At 37.2% G+C, this 15,079-nt stretch overlaps 1 protein-coding gene across 5 annotated transcripts in view; it reads right to left on the bottom strand.

The window, feature by feature from the left end:
- The window catches only part of SORBS2 (sorbin and SH3 domain containing 2), an 82,505-nt gene that overhangs the window by 26,782 nt on the left and 40,644 nt on the right, over window positions 1-15,079 (bottom strand). For 4 of the 5 annotated variants that reach the window (XM_008949792.1, XM_008949796.1, XM_008949797.1 and 1 more), the window contains one exon: window positions 130-182. In XM_008949792.1, coding sequence (XP_008948040.1) covers window positions 130-182 — 53 coding nt within the window. Of the gene's footprint in view, window positions 1-129; window positions 183-6,947; window positions 7,005-15,079 lie in introns of all 5 variants that reach the window. The other variant, XM_008949795.1, reaches the window with a different exon arrangement.

The following is a 15,079-nucleotide window of genomic DNA, read 5'->3' as shown; positions in this document are numbered from 1 at the left end:
ATTTTGTCAGTAGCTCACAAGGTGAATGTTAAAATCTGACTCTTCACAACATCTGCTGGTTTCAGATCACAAAGAAAAGCCTCAGGCTGTATAATCTGTGCCCACAAAATTATATATCATATTTCTTACCTAGAGGGCCTGTCCAGGCCTCTATCTGTTGAATAGTGATGATATACGGAAGCCTGTGAAAACAAATATATGAATCTGTTGTATGTCTGTGTTTGAAAAAAAGGGTGACAATTTCTGCTTACCATGTTTGATTATGCTTTGTTACTCTGTGACAAATCTTATAAAAACAGACTATGATGACTAACATCCTGGACACTCCAGCACAGATACTGCAGTTTTTCATGAGAGTAATTATGCAGTTTTTAAAAAGCATCACTAGATTTCATTTCATGTTCTATTTCAGTAACATTTTTTCTTTTAAAACACTGCTAAATAATGATCCAAAGTTATGCTTCTCTATATCCTTTTCAAAAATAGATACAGAACAGCTGAAACAAACTTTTACTATAAAACTACAAAAACCTGAAAATAATTCCTTCATGTGCAAGTGAGGTCTGCAGAGCTTCTCCTCCCCCTCAGTTACTCACCAAAAATCTCACAATCAGTTATAATCAGAAACTTTTTAAAATCCCATGATGCTTGTGGCCAGTTACTGACCACTTTATATTCCTGCTAAGAACAATTCTTATCACAGAACATTAGTTGTTGTTTATGGAGTTACGGAAGCTACTGTACAAATCCTGGAAGATGGAATGGAGTACTGCCCCATAATTTCGTTACAAATACAAAGTAAAACTTAAATTACTACTAACTTTGAATCAACTATTTAATACATTTCAAGCCTCCTGTTAGAATTAAGTAATACTACAATTCTGGTAAGTAGGTATGAACCTAGAAGAAACTGCATGGTCCCTGGGGTATTTCTTCATGGGTACAAAGCAGTGTGGTTCTGAAGTTAAAGTTGTTTCAAATTCCTAGTATGTAATGCAAGAGCTAACCCCATGGACTGGAAATGGAGCTACCATACAGATTTGTAAGCTGCAGGAACTATTTTACTCTGTACAGAAACCTTCTAGACTCTTTTTTCTGAATGGGAAATAACAGACTTTCCTCTGTACAGAAGGACTGCAGAAGTAATAATGCTCATGGTCTGTGTGTTTTTTTTTTTTTTGTTAGATAATACTTTTTCTAGTGATTTGAATTCCAAGTTCATGAATTGGACTTCACCTAGATTTGTTAACTGACAGTTACATGTACTTCCAGAAGACTTCACCTGTAGTCTAAGAATATTTTGGAACAGATGGAATTTTATATTTTAAATGACATTCTAGAATAACTGTTCGAACTACTTTTACAATGAGACCCTATAAAGACAGTATGATTGTTCAGTTAAGAGTTCATTTGTCAGAGAACTTCATTATTTAAGATCTGCATCCCATACCAGGTGATCCAGCCAGGACAATAACAGAAGTTTTATTTTCGGAATTTATTATACTGTGAGCCAAGGAGAATCACACAAACATGATAGAATATGGAACAAATGTTGTCTAAAACTTGAGCTGAGGTAATTCCGATTTTCTCTGTTATCATTAACTGTAGTTTAATTTAAATCACACTAAAAATGAGCTAAAAAAAAAAATCTTCTGGCTTTTGCCAAGAATGGCAGCTGAGGTGTATACAGTTAAAAGATGTTAATAATTCAAAGGCTGTAAAGTTACTTTCCGTAGAAAATAAGTCCTCTATAACTTATTTAAGATGATCTCTGCATAGGGTTTCAAAATATTCAATTTTTTTTGTTTAATAACAAAGTTCTTTGCTTTTTGGACAAGTATTCAAGTATTTCTTTTGTGTTACTATGTATTACAATTATTGTCACTGTTAAACAGTGTTATGTTCATTAGCTCCAGTTTGGACCAGAATAATGATGCTGTATAAATACAAAGGTGGAATCCCTCCTCAAGGGAGATTACAAATCTGGGATAAGTGTTCTATAAAGAATACGCTCACTGCAAAAACCAGTAACATAAACCTGATCACTAGAAATGGCAGAAGGAGATTACCAATACTTCTTTCAGGTCATATATGGCTTAATTTGTAAAACACTGTGGCATAACTAGCTCTAATATGGATTTGTATTAAATTAAGCATTATGAATATGAGCTCTATCCTATTAGTAGTGTTTGTGCACAGCTCTTATTCCTCTTGATTTCAACAGGAAGTTTGAAGACAACAAATTTTGAAAACAACCTTTGGTTGTAACATTGGCAAGCAGAGTTAAGACAAATCTGTTTCTCCAAGAGACTGGATAGGAATTGGCTTGTAATTGAAGGAATTGAGATTCTGGCCTATTTCAAGGGTTCCTGATGATCTTGGACATCCAACATGGCATTTTTTTCATCCCATAAACTCTCACATGCTTTTCATTTGGGGGAAAATCTCAAAGCAAGCATGTGTCTAGGAAAAAAGGAAACCCAAGATTTTGGTTGTAACTACTTTGTTTTCTTCCATTTTACTCAAAATTAAAAAGACTACTGGACTAAATAATGAAATCATGATGATTGTTTACTGTTTTGGTCACTTGTGTGTGTTTAAACTTGCTAGTGTTTAAACTTGCTAGTGTTTGCATCTGCTCAGAATGGAAGCAATGCAAGACTCTAGTAATACCTCTAAACAAAGTCACATGCTTTAAATGTGGTGTATCTTTGCGAGATTTTAAACTATTTCTTTTAATATTCTGCCACCACCCTAGTGGCAAAGCTGAAACAGTTTCTCTGCTGCTGCCATTCTTACCTGATGGGTGCTGTTAAATTGTTCCTGTCAGAGCAAATTAACCCAAATTAATTAATCAATTAGCACAAACCCTTTGAAACAGCTTCCAAACAACGAATGTGATTCTATTGTAATGTGCTACCTTGTTCTGTATCACAAATATTTCATTTTATAATAAAATGGGAATCCAAAAGATTAGATTTGCTCTATTCTCATCCTTATCCTTCCATTGTTGTACTGTATCATGGATTTTCAGGCTGCGGAAACTGATGCTCAAGTTCTGGCAACATACAACTCTGCGTCAGTGACTTACGCTATAGATGAAAGAGGGGAGCCAGAAATAAAAGCTCCAAAAATTACTTTAGTGCTATGATAAAATGGCTACTTTGTCATGCAGTAATTTTTGACTCACCCAATACAACCTCTAGACACACAAGAGGAGACATAATCTCCTCTATTCATCTCCTTTGCATTTACAATACAGAATGACATGCATGCAATCCACAGTGCCTGCACTACAGTAGGAAAGAGAAAGTGGCATTGAAAAAGTACCAATGGCAATACATCCACCCGCTAGGAATTATTGTTGTATATTCTTTGTAAATTAACATGTCCTCAAGCAACACTCATCTGCAATTTCCAGTCTGTGTAGGAGAGATTTTCACACAACCTGGGAATTAAGTTGTTACCGAGAGGAGCAAGGTGAGGTAGAGGGAAGTAGCCCCTGTTCTCAAGGAACAGGGAAGTGTGCACCAGTGATGTCAGAAGATACATCTCTCAGTGGGGCAGCATTCCTGTGGCAATGGCCCACTACCAACGTTACTGGTCATGCACCCAGTTTCTGCTCATGTTAGATGTTTCCATCAATAAAGGTTTGCCCCACTCATACAATGATGTAACCCTTTCCCAAGTAGCTTTCTGCTCAGTGCTGCTCCAAATATGCTTTTCTCCATGATGGGAGAGTATACGAGAGTATGGCATACAACCAGGTTTTATGCCAGCATCTGATTTTTACTTACTAAATCCAACCTTTTCCCCTGCAAACAAATGTGAAGTTATTTCTCACAAATTTAATTTTCCCAGCAAACACAATTTTCAAGATCTGGAACTTTTTAAAATCATGTTACTGCACTGTTCATAAGTGATAAACTATGCACGACACTTGAAAATAAAAACTGATTTGTGCATTCAAATGTGAACAACTGAAACAATTAATTGCTGACTGAAATATTTTAAGTACTGAAAAGTAGCTCATAAAATCAACGGACTTAAACATTAGAGAAGGGCTACTGTGAAACACACCCATGCCATCTGCTCTAGGAAAGGAGTAAAGAATCAAACGTCCTTTCCAGGCAGATTAAATAGATGCCTATGTTTTGTAGCCACTTCTGTTACGGAGTTGTACTGATGATCATCAGATATCTCAGACAATAAACTGCTATTAGCACTTAGCAAATTATCCCTATTTTATTCCTCCTCAATATTTGGAATGTGTATGAGGCTCAGGATGAATGCATGACTGTCCACCTATTCTGCATAAACAAAATATCATAATGGCATTTGTTTTTTAAAATATATTCTGGAGAAGGTATTTATTTATGCCCAAGTTCTTACTGTTCATACAGTACATATTTTCAAGATTTTCTTTGCATCCTCTGAAAGACAAAGACTACTTTATGACAATTCTCCCACCACTATCACACTTCAATGTTTTTAAGATAAATATCTAATGTTATGAGGTCTCTGCCTACAATAAAACCATAGACACCAGCAGCAGAGTTGCTCATACCAACGGCTAGTATCACCACAGTTCTCACATTCCTACAGAAAAGGGTGAAACAAAAGCCTCAGGTCTGTGTGCTTCTTCACACTACCCACAAAACACACTTTGAAACTGTTTTGGAAAAAGTCAGAGTCCCGTTTCAAAACTGGCCACAACTATCAACCTCAGATTTGTTGACCTGTCATCATTACTGTCTGATAGCAGCATAGGAAGGAAACTTGGGCTTGCAGGGAATCTCTGTGAGAACTGTTGCATGGGGTGACACAAACGTTGCAAATTAATTGTCATTGCAGGGTTTCTTGTGTAGGTTCCAACCCCTCCCAGCAGCGACTGGGCCGAGACCATCTGTCACATGATACCGGCCAAACAGCCATGAGGCCATGACTGCATTCCTGGTAATGGCACCAGGGCTATACAGACCATGATGCAAACCCCAAGATCCCCACTGCCTCCTACAGAAGGCAATGGGTAAATCACACAACTGAAACCAAACCAAAGAGAACTTCCTTATCCACAGCATTCCCCAGGCCATTGGCCTAAGACAGCAAGAAGTGCGTGTCATGCCAAGATTGTCTGCTAGGTTACTATAAGGCTTTTGCTTTCCATCCTTTAAGATAGTCTTATCCTGTTGAACCTGCCATTTTGCCTTTTTGGCATTCCTTTGATGCCGCCTTTGAAGTTTTTTCTATATGAAAAAGATCACGTTTCACATTCTACAATACTAATTTTTACCACAGGCATACATTAACATATATCGGTTGTGTGGAGTTTATAACTTCTACCCACAGGTAGAGCTGCACTGATACAGCACACAGGGCAAAAGAGAAACAAGCAGTGGATAGGGTTGGTTTTTACTGCCAAGAGTGGGTACCACTGTATAGAGCTGTCCTGTCACCTCTGGGGCATTTATTCATCCATGATCCCTCCAAGCTACTTATATGTGGCTTAACAGAACACATCTTCCCCATCTCCATAGCTAATTAGACATTTCAGAATATTTATCACTGCCCTATATGGATAAGGCCATCTGACAAAACTAAATACTGGAGGCAACCACTCCAAATTACCAAATACAGACTCTGGTGAATACTTTGATCCTGTTCTACTCAAAAAAACCCACCATATACTTACAACTAAGCCCATGGTTTAGCTGTTTTCATGCACCAACGCTTTAATGATGACTCAAAATGAAGTTAGAAAAAGTTGGCAAAATTTGTAAACCATGAATAGGCTTGTTTGCATGATGGTTCTAATACTTTAACAAGTTATTTTGAGTATTTACCCCCAGAAAAATATTTGATTTGCTGTAGCTTGCGAACATGATTTATCATATTCAAAATTTTTAAAAGTTTCAAAATAAAAGATAAATGTCTTTATAAATTAAATGAAGAGAAAACCAGTCTTACTTAGTAGTTGTTTTACCCAGACCTACTGAACACAATAATATTTCAAATACTCATACTAGGGCTTTTAAATTGTATTCTTTGATACAGAGAGTATTATCAAGTATTAATGAAGGTGTGAAAGCTTATTGTCCCAGAGAACTGGGCCCAAATTTCACATGAGCCTTTTCCAGATTCATAGAGATTAAAACCAGAGTAACTTGCAAACAATAAATAATTTAAGGCCACAATCTGTATTTAACTTTTGGAGAAACTACAGAAGATGAATGCAAATCACGAATATGAAAGAAGTAAAGCCACCATATGAAGTAAAGTTTGCACTGCAGGATTCACTGACTTTTGCCCTAGTACTCTAAAAATGGAGACGGACAGGAAAAGGAATGAAACCATGAATGTCTCCCACTCAGAGCAGGGCAATGAGAGCCCACTACCTGATCTTGATGCGTTTTATTTGGAGGAGTAACAGTGACTGGCAATCCTGCAGTTATAAATTTACAATAGGATTATTCATTGCTGTTTTACCTGATTAGCAACCTTAGTCATAAATATTTCATTGGAGAAATGGTAGCTTGGCCACAAAGCCTTTCACTTGACATACAGAATTTGAAGTCAGATATTTCGATTAAATATACTACTGTGCTGATGTATTAACTGTTTCTGAAAGCAATGCACTTGCCCAGCTCCGAAGAAGTGGGAATTTGTCAATGAGTTAGGTACTTATGGGCTATTGTGTAATTCTGAGTGTTAATCTCTGAGAAATTTTGGGGATAAGGACTCACAGTTCCTAGGATAATAAGATCAACATCCAAATGCACTAGTGATCTGCAAAGATACGAAGACAAAGATACAGTGATTGTGAATTAGAAACATCTCATACCTATTGGAAGGAAACAATTGAAATTTTAACAAATCTAAGATATAAACGGTAAGCACTCCAACCCTTCTTCCCAAGAGCATCATCTGAACAAGAATCATTCATTTACCTCATTGGAAACACCAGAAGAACTGTCTTGAACATAGTCCAAAAGCTTTTTAGGTGGCTGCATCATAAAAGCAGAAGTGTAGAGATGAAATGGAGTAGAATCAATGGCAGCAAGGAATGAAACGTGGAGAAGGTGACACAGTTAGAAACTAAGTGTTGACATTAGGTACAAAGAGTGACACATATGGGTAGAATGGAAGGAAGAATGTGTTACGGTATTTTTCAATTATAAGCACTTAATAAAATGTTAGTAACTTTAGGTGGTAAAATTTACAACTAGAATGGCTGAATCAATACTAGAAATTTTTAATACTGATGAGACAGAAGAGTGTAAAGCATCACAGTTACATTCTGCTGCGGAATTCTCAATATATTTTATTCACAAGAGACACTGTTCATAGGTTAGAATTATCAGTAAAATATTGTTGACATATTGTTCATCAGAAGAATGTATCTGGACTGTTTCTGCCCACCTAGAGGGAGGAATAACAAAAAAACTTCAATGGCTAGATAAAAGGAGATGAAAGGTAATCAGTGAAAATGTGATACATTATAGATCACTGGACAACAAATTAAACCCAGATATATTCAGCTATCGTTTCTTTCATTTTCAGTTGGTATTCAATGCATAATTTTTTTTAAATGCTACGATATGAAAACTAAAGTTTTAAAAGAATATGTCTCATTCTGCTCTCACTGAAGTAGCTGGTAGTTCTGAGTTTGGCTTATGGCTAGGTACAAAAAGGGACTAAGGTACCTGGTTCCCAGAGTGCCCTCCAGGGCCCTGTGTCAAGTGCTCAGGCTCCTCATGTAGCCCAGCATGTCAGTAACTAGTATGCTGAGTGAGGCTCCAGAGAATTGCTAGCTAACAGGAAAAGATAAGAATGAGAATTTTTAAAATCCTGATACTCTCAAGATCAAATGTGTTGTCATTTGGGATTTCCTGCTTGTGTGTAGGTGATTTTTTTGGGGTTTACTCCCTCCTTTTTCTGAGGGGATTTGAACGACCATCTTCCACTTGTCTGGAAAGTACTCAAACCACTCTGTTAGACATTCCTCCCAGATGAAGGCATTTTGTTGCACTTTTTCCTGAAGATGTTAGAGAGTACAGGACAGAATCTGAGCACCATGGAGCCAGAGAGGGTGTGCAAAAGCAAGAGCAGGTGCATCTGCAACCTAGTCGTTAAGGCAGTGTGCAGGGAGGAAATGAAACCTAGTTCTCAGTCTTGCTTCGAGGACAACGCCTCTATTTTATCCTTGTATAAAAACATACAAACAACTTTTGGTGCTTACATTCAATTAAGCAAGCCTGTGGTATTTGCAGAAAAATTGCAAGTGCTTAGGCAACCAAAGGTGAAAAAATGAGATCTCTCTGATATCTAGGTGTTTCAACCAAATGGAGCTTCTCGGATTCATAATTTTAAATGTAAATACTTGCAGTAGGACTAAGGTAGCATTTGTTGGCTCGAGTCCTTTTTTTGGACCTGGCTATTTGTGAATATCAGAGCAGAACTGATATCTGTCCTTTCAAGCAGGTGTCCAGCTTGAAAATAGAGCAAACCAGTATCTCTGTGTCCAGGCACAAAATATGTATTCTGCATGTATGCATTTCAGAGAAGGAAAAAAAGAGAACAAAGAAAAAAAGGGAAAAAAGATTCTCAGTATTTACTGCTGTAACCAATTTTTATATGGCTGCATGCATTTAAATTTAGACACATTCCTTCAGGTAAAATACATGATTTGCAACTTAGCATCCCTAAAGCAATTTGACATGTATTTTCTGATCTGAAAGATTGTTCAAAAATAATCCAGCCAAATGCAAAAGATTTAGGGCGACTAGTAAACATCACTGTTTAACATGAAATTTGTCTTCTTAAATATTTACACACTACTATTTATCTAATATGTAGTCTCTATTAAAGCTATTAAAGCCACTACTCTGGCAGGTTAAGGGTCGACTTGAAAAATAAGAGTTATATGCATAAGATTACTTTATTGACCTTTTTTTATTGACCTTTACAGGCATATATTTGCTGAATTTGGTCATTTGTAAATTCCTCACTATAAAAATATTTTTCTTAATGTGGAAATATTAATATTCTGTCCTCACTTACCGGACGTCCAAACTCCAGTTCTGAAAAGAATTTATACCAGGGTTCATTTTCTAAATCTATGTCATCTGGGTTTATGCGATCAGTCTGGAGCAGTTGTGAAGGAAAAGGGAAGGAAAAGTCACACACTGAGCAAAGCGCTAGAAATGCCATGTCACTTTAACAAGAAACACACACAAACACAAAACAAATATGGGGAAAGGAATGAAATAAAATCAAAGAATGAAGATGGTATTTAAGATAGAGAATATTCTTGTTCAAGAGCTGTCACTGACTTTCAAAAGCTTTAATACTTTTCTTTTCATTGCTGTTTTGCCAATGACTGGAAAATGTTAAAAGATTTTAAAATTACTCCTTTAAAACTAAGAGGGCTCTCTGATCACTTCTGTAAACACCACTGCATTATTTAAGTACACTAAAGATTCCTTGTTGAGAAGATGGTTTAAATGATTGTCATTTTCAGTATAGGCAAGAAATTATATCAGATCAGCAATTAAGGTGTAACTTCATTAGTACTGCTTTTGGTCACTCCTGGTCTTCTCACCAAGCATGTTAATTCTGGATCTTGCTGTCTTGACAAAAGTGCCGAGTAGAGATAAGCAATATGCATCATGCAGGCACAACTATATTAAAAAGCCACTTCAGCATATAAAATGGAACCAGCATATTTTAAAACCTCAGGCTTCAGTAAAACCTTTGACACTGTTTCCTACAGGATTCTCATTAAAAAACTCACTGCTCATGGCTTAGATGGGCATATGCTCTGCTGGATAGAACACTGGCCGGACATCCAGGCCCAAAGAGTGATGGCGAATGGAGCTAAATCTAGTTGGTGTCCAGTCACAAGTGGTGTTCCCCAGGGCTCAATATTGGGCCCACTTCTGTTTAGCATCTTTATCAATGATCTTGATGAGGAGATAGAGTGCACCTTCAGTAGGTCTGCAGACAACACCAAGCTGGGTGGGAGTGTTTATCCCCTTGAGAGTGGAAAGGCTTTACAGAGGGACCTGGGACAGGCTGGATCGATGGGCTGAGGCCAATTGTACGAGGTTTGACAATGCCAAGTGCTGGGTCCTGCACCTGGGTCACAATCCCCCCCCTTGCAATGCTACAGGCTTGTGGAGAAGTGGCTGGAAAGCTGCCTAGCGGAAATGGACCAGGGCATACTCATCAGCAGCTGGCTAAATATAAGCCAGCAGTGTGCCCAGGTGGCAGAGAAGGCCAACAGCATCCTGACTTGTATCAGAAGTAGTGTAGCCAACAGGACTAGGGAAGTGATTGTTCCCCTGTACTCAGCACTGGGGAAGCCACACCTCAAGTACTGTGTTCACTTTTGTGCACGACAATACAAGAAAGATATCAAAGTGTGGGACCACGTCCAGCGAAGGGCAACTAAGCTGGGTAAGGGTCTAGAGCACAAGTCTTATGAGGAGCAGCTGAGGGAACTGGGGTTGTTTAGCCTAGAGAAAAGGAGCCTCAGAGACCTTACTGTTCTTTACAACTACCTTCAGGGAGGTTGCAACAAGATGGGTGCCCGTGTCTTCTCACATGTGATAGGTGATGGGACAAGAGGAAATGGCTTCAAGTTTCACCAAGGGAGATTGGTTGGATATTAGGAAGTTTCTTCACTGAAAGGGTTGTGAAGCATTGGAAAAGGTTGTCCAGGGAGTGGTGGAATCACCATCCCTGCAATTATTTAAAAGTTGTGTAGATGTGGTACTTAGGGACATGATTAACAGTGGACTTGGTAGAGTTAGGTTAATGGCTGGATTTTATGATCTTAAAGGTCTTTTTCAACCTAAATCATTCTGTGATTCTATGAAAAATAGGAACAAAAAATTATGCATTCCATAATATTTGTTTTAGCACTATTTTGTAATGCTTTATCTCTCACACCCTTGTTGACATAAGGAAGCATATTTTTCCACAGTGAAATACATTGTTTTCATCTGAAAATTCTCATAGCAAAGGGATAAAGTAGCAATTGAAGACAACTTTAAGAAAATTCTTCAAAGAACAGAAGAATAATTGACAGATTCATTCAAGTCGCATGAAAACATGACAGTGCAAAACAGCAGAGTTCCCAATGGGGTACCTAATCAACTGTAAACTTGGCTGCATTAATTATTTTCTAAATAGCTCCAGTTCTTTTGTAGTATCTGATGTAAGCTGTCATGCAACACAGAATTACAGTGAACTGTTGGCTTAAAGATCTCTGAAACAGAGAAAGCCTCTTGTTAAAGATATTTCTGAATGTAAAATCAGATCCACCACGATTGCAATTATCAGAACTCAGCCACTAATTATGGTGTGACCTAGAAAGCAGTCCTCAATGAAGAAGACAGGGCCCTGCATAAGATATGACACTAGTGATTAAGTATATAGCATTTTTTTCCTCCTGCATCAACCTGTCACTAATACACCAGAGTAATCACATGCAGCTATTTCAGTTTTCTGCAAGAGATAACACTGTACTCTTGACCATTTCAAGTAATTAAACATCTTACAGCACTTTCTCTGTGCCTTTGATGTTACTGGAACAGACTGTCAACTTTGCTCTATTGAAAGGTCAACAGCCCTTTTGAACTACCTTGGTTCTCACACATCTATGAGCTGTTCAGGCAATATCTGGACACCAATTGCTGTTTTATAGATTTGCCTTCACAATGTGCCTTTCAAGTAAGAGAAGTATTATTCCTGTGAACAGAGTGGGAAGTGAATGCCAGTGATGAACAACTTGCTGTGCTCCATGGCAGGGTTAGGAAGTGAAACTGTTCTGGACTTTTGCCCTGACATTTCCATCATTCACAGACATAATTCCACACTACTAATGACAGTTGTTTCAACTGAGCTATAGAGACTGTAACTGATTTAAGAAAAACATGTGATTCTCTTTTACAGAGAGCTGAAGGCATAAGGGAAAAAAAATGACAGATTTAACATGCAGAAGTTAACTTCATTATATATAGGCTTGATTCCCATTGCAAAGAATGCTCAGTGTATTCAGAGCTTTTTGTTTACCTTACTAGAAAAAAAGTTCACAATTTAGATCTGGATAATCTGAGAAGACAGTATTAAACAACTGCTTTTTCATAATTTCTCCAAACTATGCTACCGGATGTTGAAATATGTTTTCATCTTTATACTATAGCCATGAATTAATTTTCATAGAAATGTTATTATCAACAATTGTGTGGATCTACATAAATAAATAAACAAATCCCCTGAAATGCATATGGTGTTGAAACTGTGGGGCTGTTGGCACAACAAATCCAGGCCTACTGACACTATCTGCTTGTGTAGCGAGCATCAGCCTTGGGAGCCTCAAGGTCCCCTGGATGGCAGCAGTCCTACACCTACACACTGATGGACTGGTGCCCCTTCTTGCAGGGGCCAAAACACACCGTCAGACCAGCTGGGCTTCCACCCACCTAGCCAAGGAGATAAAAATGAGAATGGGAGTTGGCTTCCCTTTTATCTTCAAAAACTCTTGCAATTAGAAGCTTAACACTTCACGCATTTCTGCTTGTAAAGAAGAAGCTAGAAATAGCATATTTTATGCAGTTTCTAAGTTTTTGAGTTCTCCTCATGTAGTAGTGTGCAAATAAAATGAAGCATAAAAAAGTGTGCAAGGTAAACTCCATGCACACAAGTCCTACTTTTGTTCACAGATTGAACCGCAGAGGGCAGCAAACAAAAAGAAACTGAGCACGCAAGCCTGTGAGTTCGCTGCTGCCTGGCAGCTCCGGGGAGAACTTTGCATTCCCTCTGCTGCCAAGATCAATACGCACCCAATTGATTTTGCTTGGCTTTCAGATTCAATTTTGCTGATGGATCTTTTCCTGTTTTTCTTCTTAAAATGAACAAATCATTTTCACTTTGAAAACTGAACTTGGCTTGCCCTCACAAAATATCTCCCAAACTGCTTGAATAGAAGGTAAAAGCATTAAAGTGAATTCCCTTTGTATGCCTTGTCAGTCAAACCAAGTAACATTTCTATACTCTAGCCTTCTTCTAGTCACTCAGTAACATTGTCATTACTTGAAAATACAGTACTGAAGAGCAGAAAGTAGCTTTACTCTTTTTGCTGTTGGTATCAGATGGTCGACACAAATCTGCATCTGCACGTGTAAGTATATAAGAACATAAGCGTAGAAGAAGACTGTCATTAAAACAATTACATCTGTAGTGTTGCATGCAGCTTTGCCAGTGTTTGATTTGATATACACAAGGAGACGTTCACAGATAATAGTCAAAACTGTTCATTTAAACTGATGAGTATAGTCCTTAAATTATATGCATGGTCAAATTAATATTTTGCATTTGCAAGTTCAAACACCATACTGAGGCCTCTTTGGAACAATGGACTGAGACGTCTGGTGTAAATTTGGCATTAGTATTTTATTAGCTGTTCTATAGAGTTTGCTTTTGCGTCTCTTTATTTTTTTTTTTTAAATACTCTTAAATAGCTGTTGTAGCTCCAAGTCTACTACCAGATCAACTTAGTCTCTCTGTATTGTGATAAGACACACTTTGTTACTGTCATATAAACACATACCTATATGTAAAATTTCTGATTTCTATTTAAAAGACACTGAGAAAATTTTACTTGACAGTGTTATTCAAAAAACTCAACTAACACTGAGCAGAATATTCTGATAATCAGCCTTAGATGTCAAAGGCAACTGAATTTGCATATTCTAAAGAAAATTTAAAATTTTCCACTACACTAAAAAAAACCAAAACCAAACCAACAAATAACCCAACACAGGTGCACGTCATTGTACACGCCCAGTCTATTTCTTGTATTTGACAAAGCAATAATGTTTTTTAATTTATTCTGTTCACAAAATCCTTGTGCATATAAACTCAGTAGAAAATTTGTATATTGAACATATACTAAAAAATCTAGAACTAAAGTTTAGTCTGACAGTTTTACTTGACTAGCACATGTGTACTTTCATACTCAAACACCTAACGCAAACACATCTATTGCTTATCCTGATTTTACAAAGTCTTTCTTTGCAGCAACACTAAGATTTTTCCTTACTTGCTCTACTGCAGAAATAAGACAAATGTACACGTATATAGGAATTACTTCACATACAGAATGTTGCAACTAGTAAAGAATAAAAATTCTACTTCATATGCATACAAGTAAGATTAAATTATTACTCTGCAATTTACTTATTCACTGGAAGTAAACATTATTTTAGGAAACAGATCAATGGTTCAGATAATACAGGAATAAAGAAGAGCATTTTATTTAAGTGGAGACCTGAGGTATGGAAACATATATCAGAACTACTTATGCACCACCTTATCAGTGCTATGTTATAAGAAGAAATGGTAATGTTTCATGGGCTTATTGAAGTAGGAGAAAAAGAGCTGCTACATGATTGCTTGGATGACTATTCAACAGCTTAATGTCACTTACTGTTAGTTGTAATCTCAAAGGACCAATCTCAAGCCTATCCTTTTTGTTGATGTTTTATACTCTTCAAATTACAGAAAAAAACCCCATTAATTTCCTTTTTCAAGACAGCATGCTGCAACCTGATATTGCCGCCTGAAATTACGCTCATCTTTTTATATTCATAACAAAGATAAGAATCTATCCCTAACCAATCCATCCATGTAATGTTTATTACTAGGTCATTTTCTTAGGTTATTTCTCACAAGGTTTTGACCTATGATCCTGACTGAGGATCTGCTGAATAGTATTTCCCACTAAATCTTAGTTTTACATTGAATCTCATTTTATTATATTCTTCCTACATTTCAAATCTCCACATTACTCTCAACTGGTTCCAGTGTAAGTCAGCAAAGGGAATGCTGACCTTTCAATCCTCATCTGCCCTGTTTATTATCAAATTAGGTAGTTGTAAACATTTTTTTTTGTTCCCCAGATCAATTTCCCATCAAAACTGTAACCCTGTAAACATGGAAACTATTTTATTTCAGCAAGAAAATATTAAGATTTGTAGTGTTGGAGAAACTCCCTTTGACTGTTCTGGTTTTG

This window comes from Merops nubicus, unplaced genomic scaffold (genome assembly GCF_000691845.1).
Source record: "Merops nubicus isolate BGI_N331 unplaced genomic scaffold, ASM69184v1 scaffold4071, whole genome shotgun sequence".
Taxonomy (NCBI): domain Eukaryota; kingdom Metazoa; phylum Chordata; class Aves; order Coraciiformes; family Meropidae; genus Merops; species Merops nubicus.
Note: the sequence above shows the minus strand (reverse complement) of the source record. Positions and strands in the feature narration are given on the sequence as shown.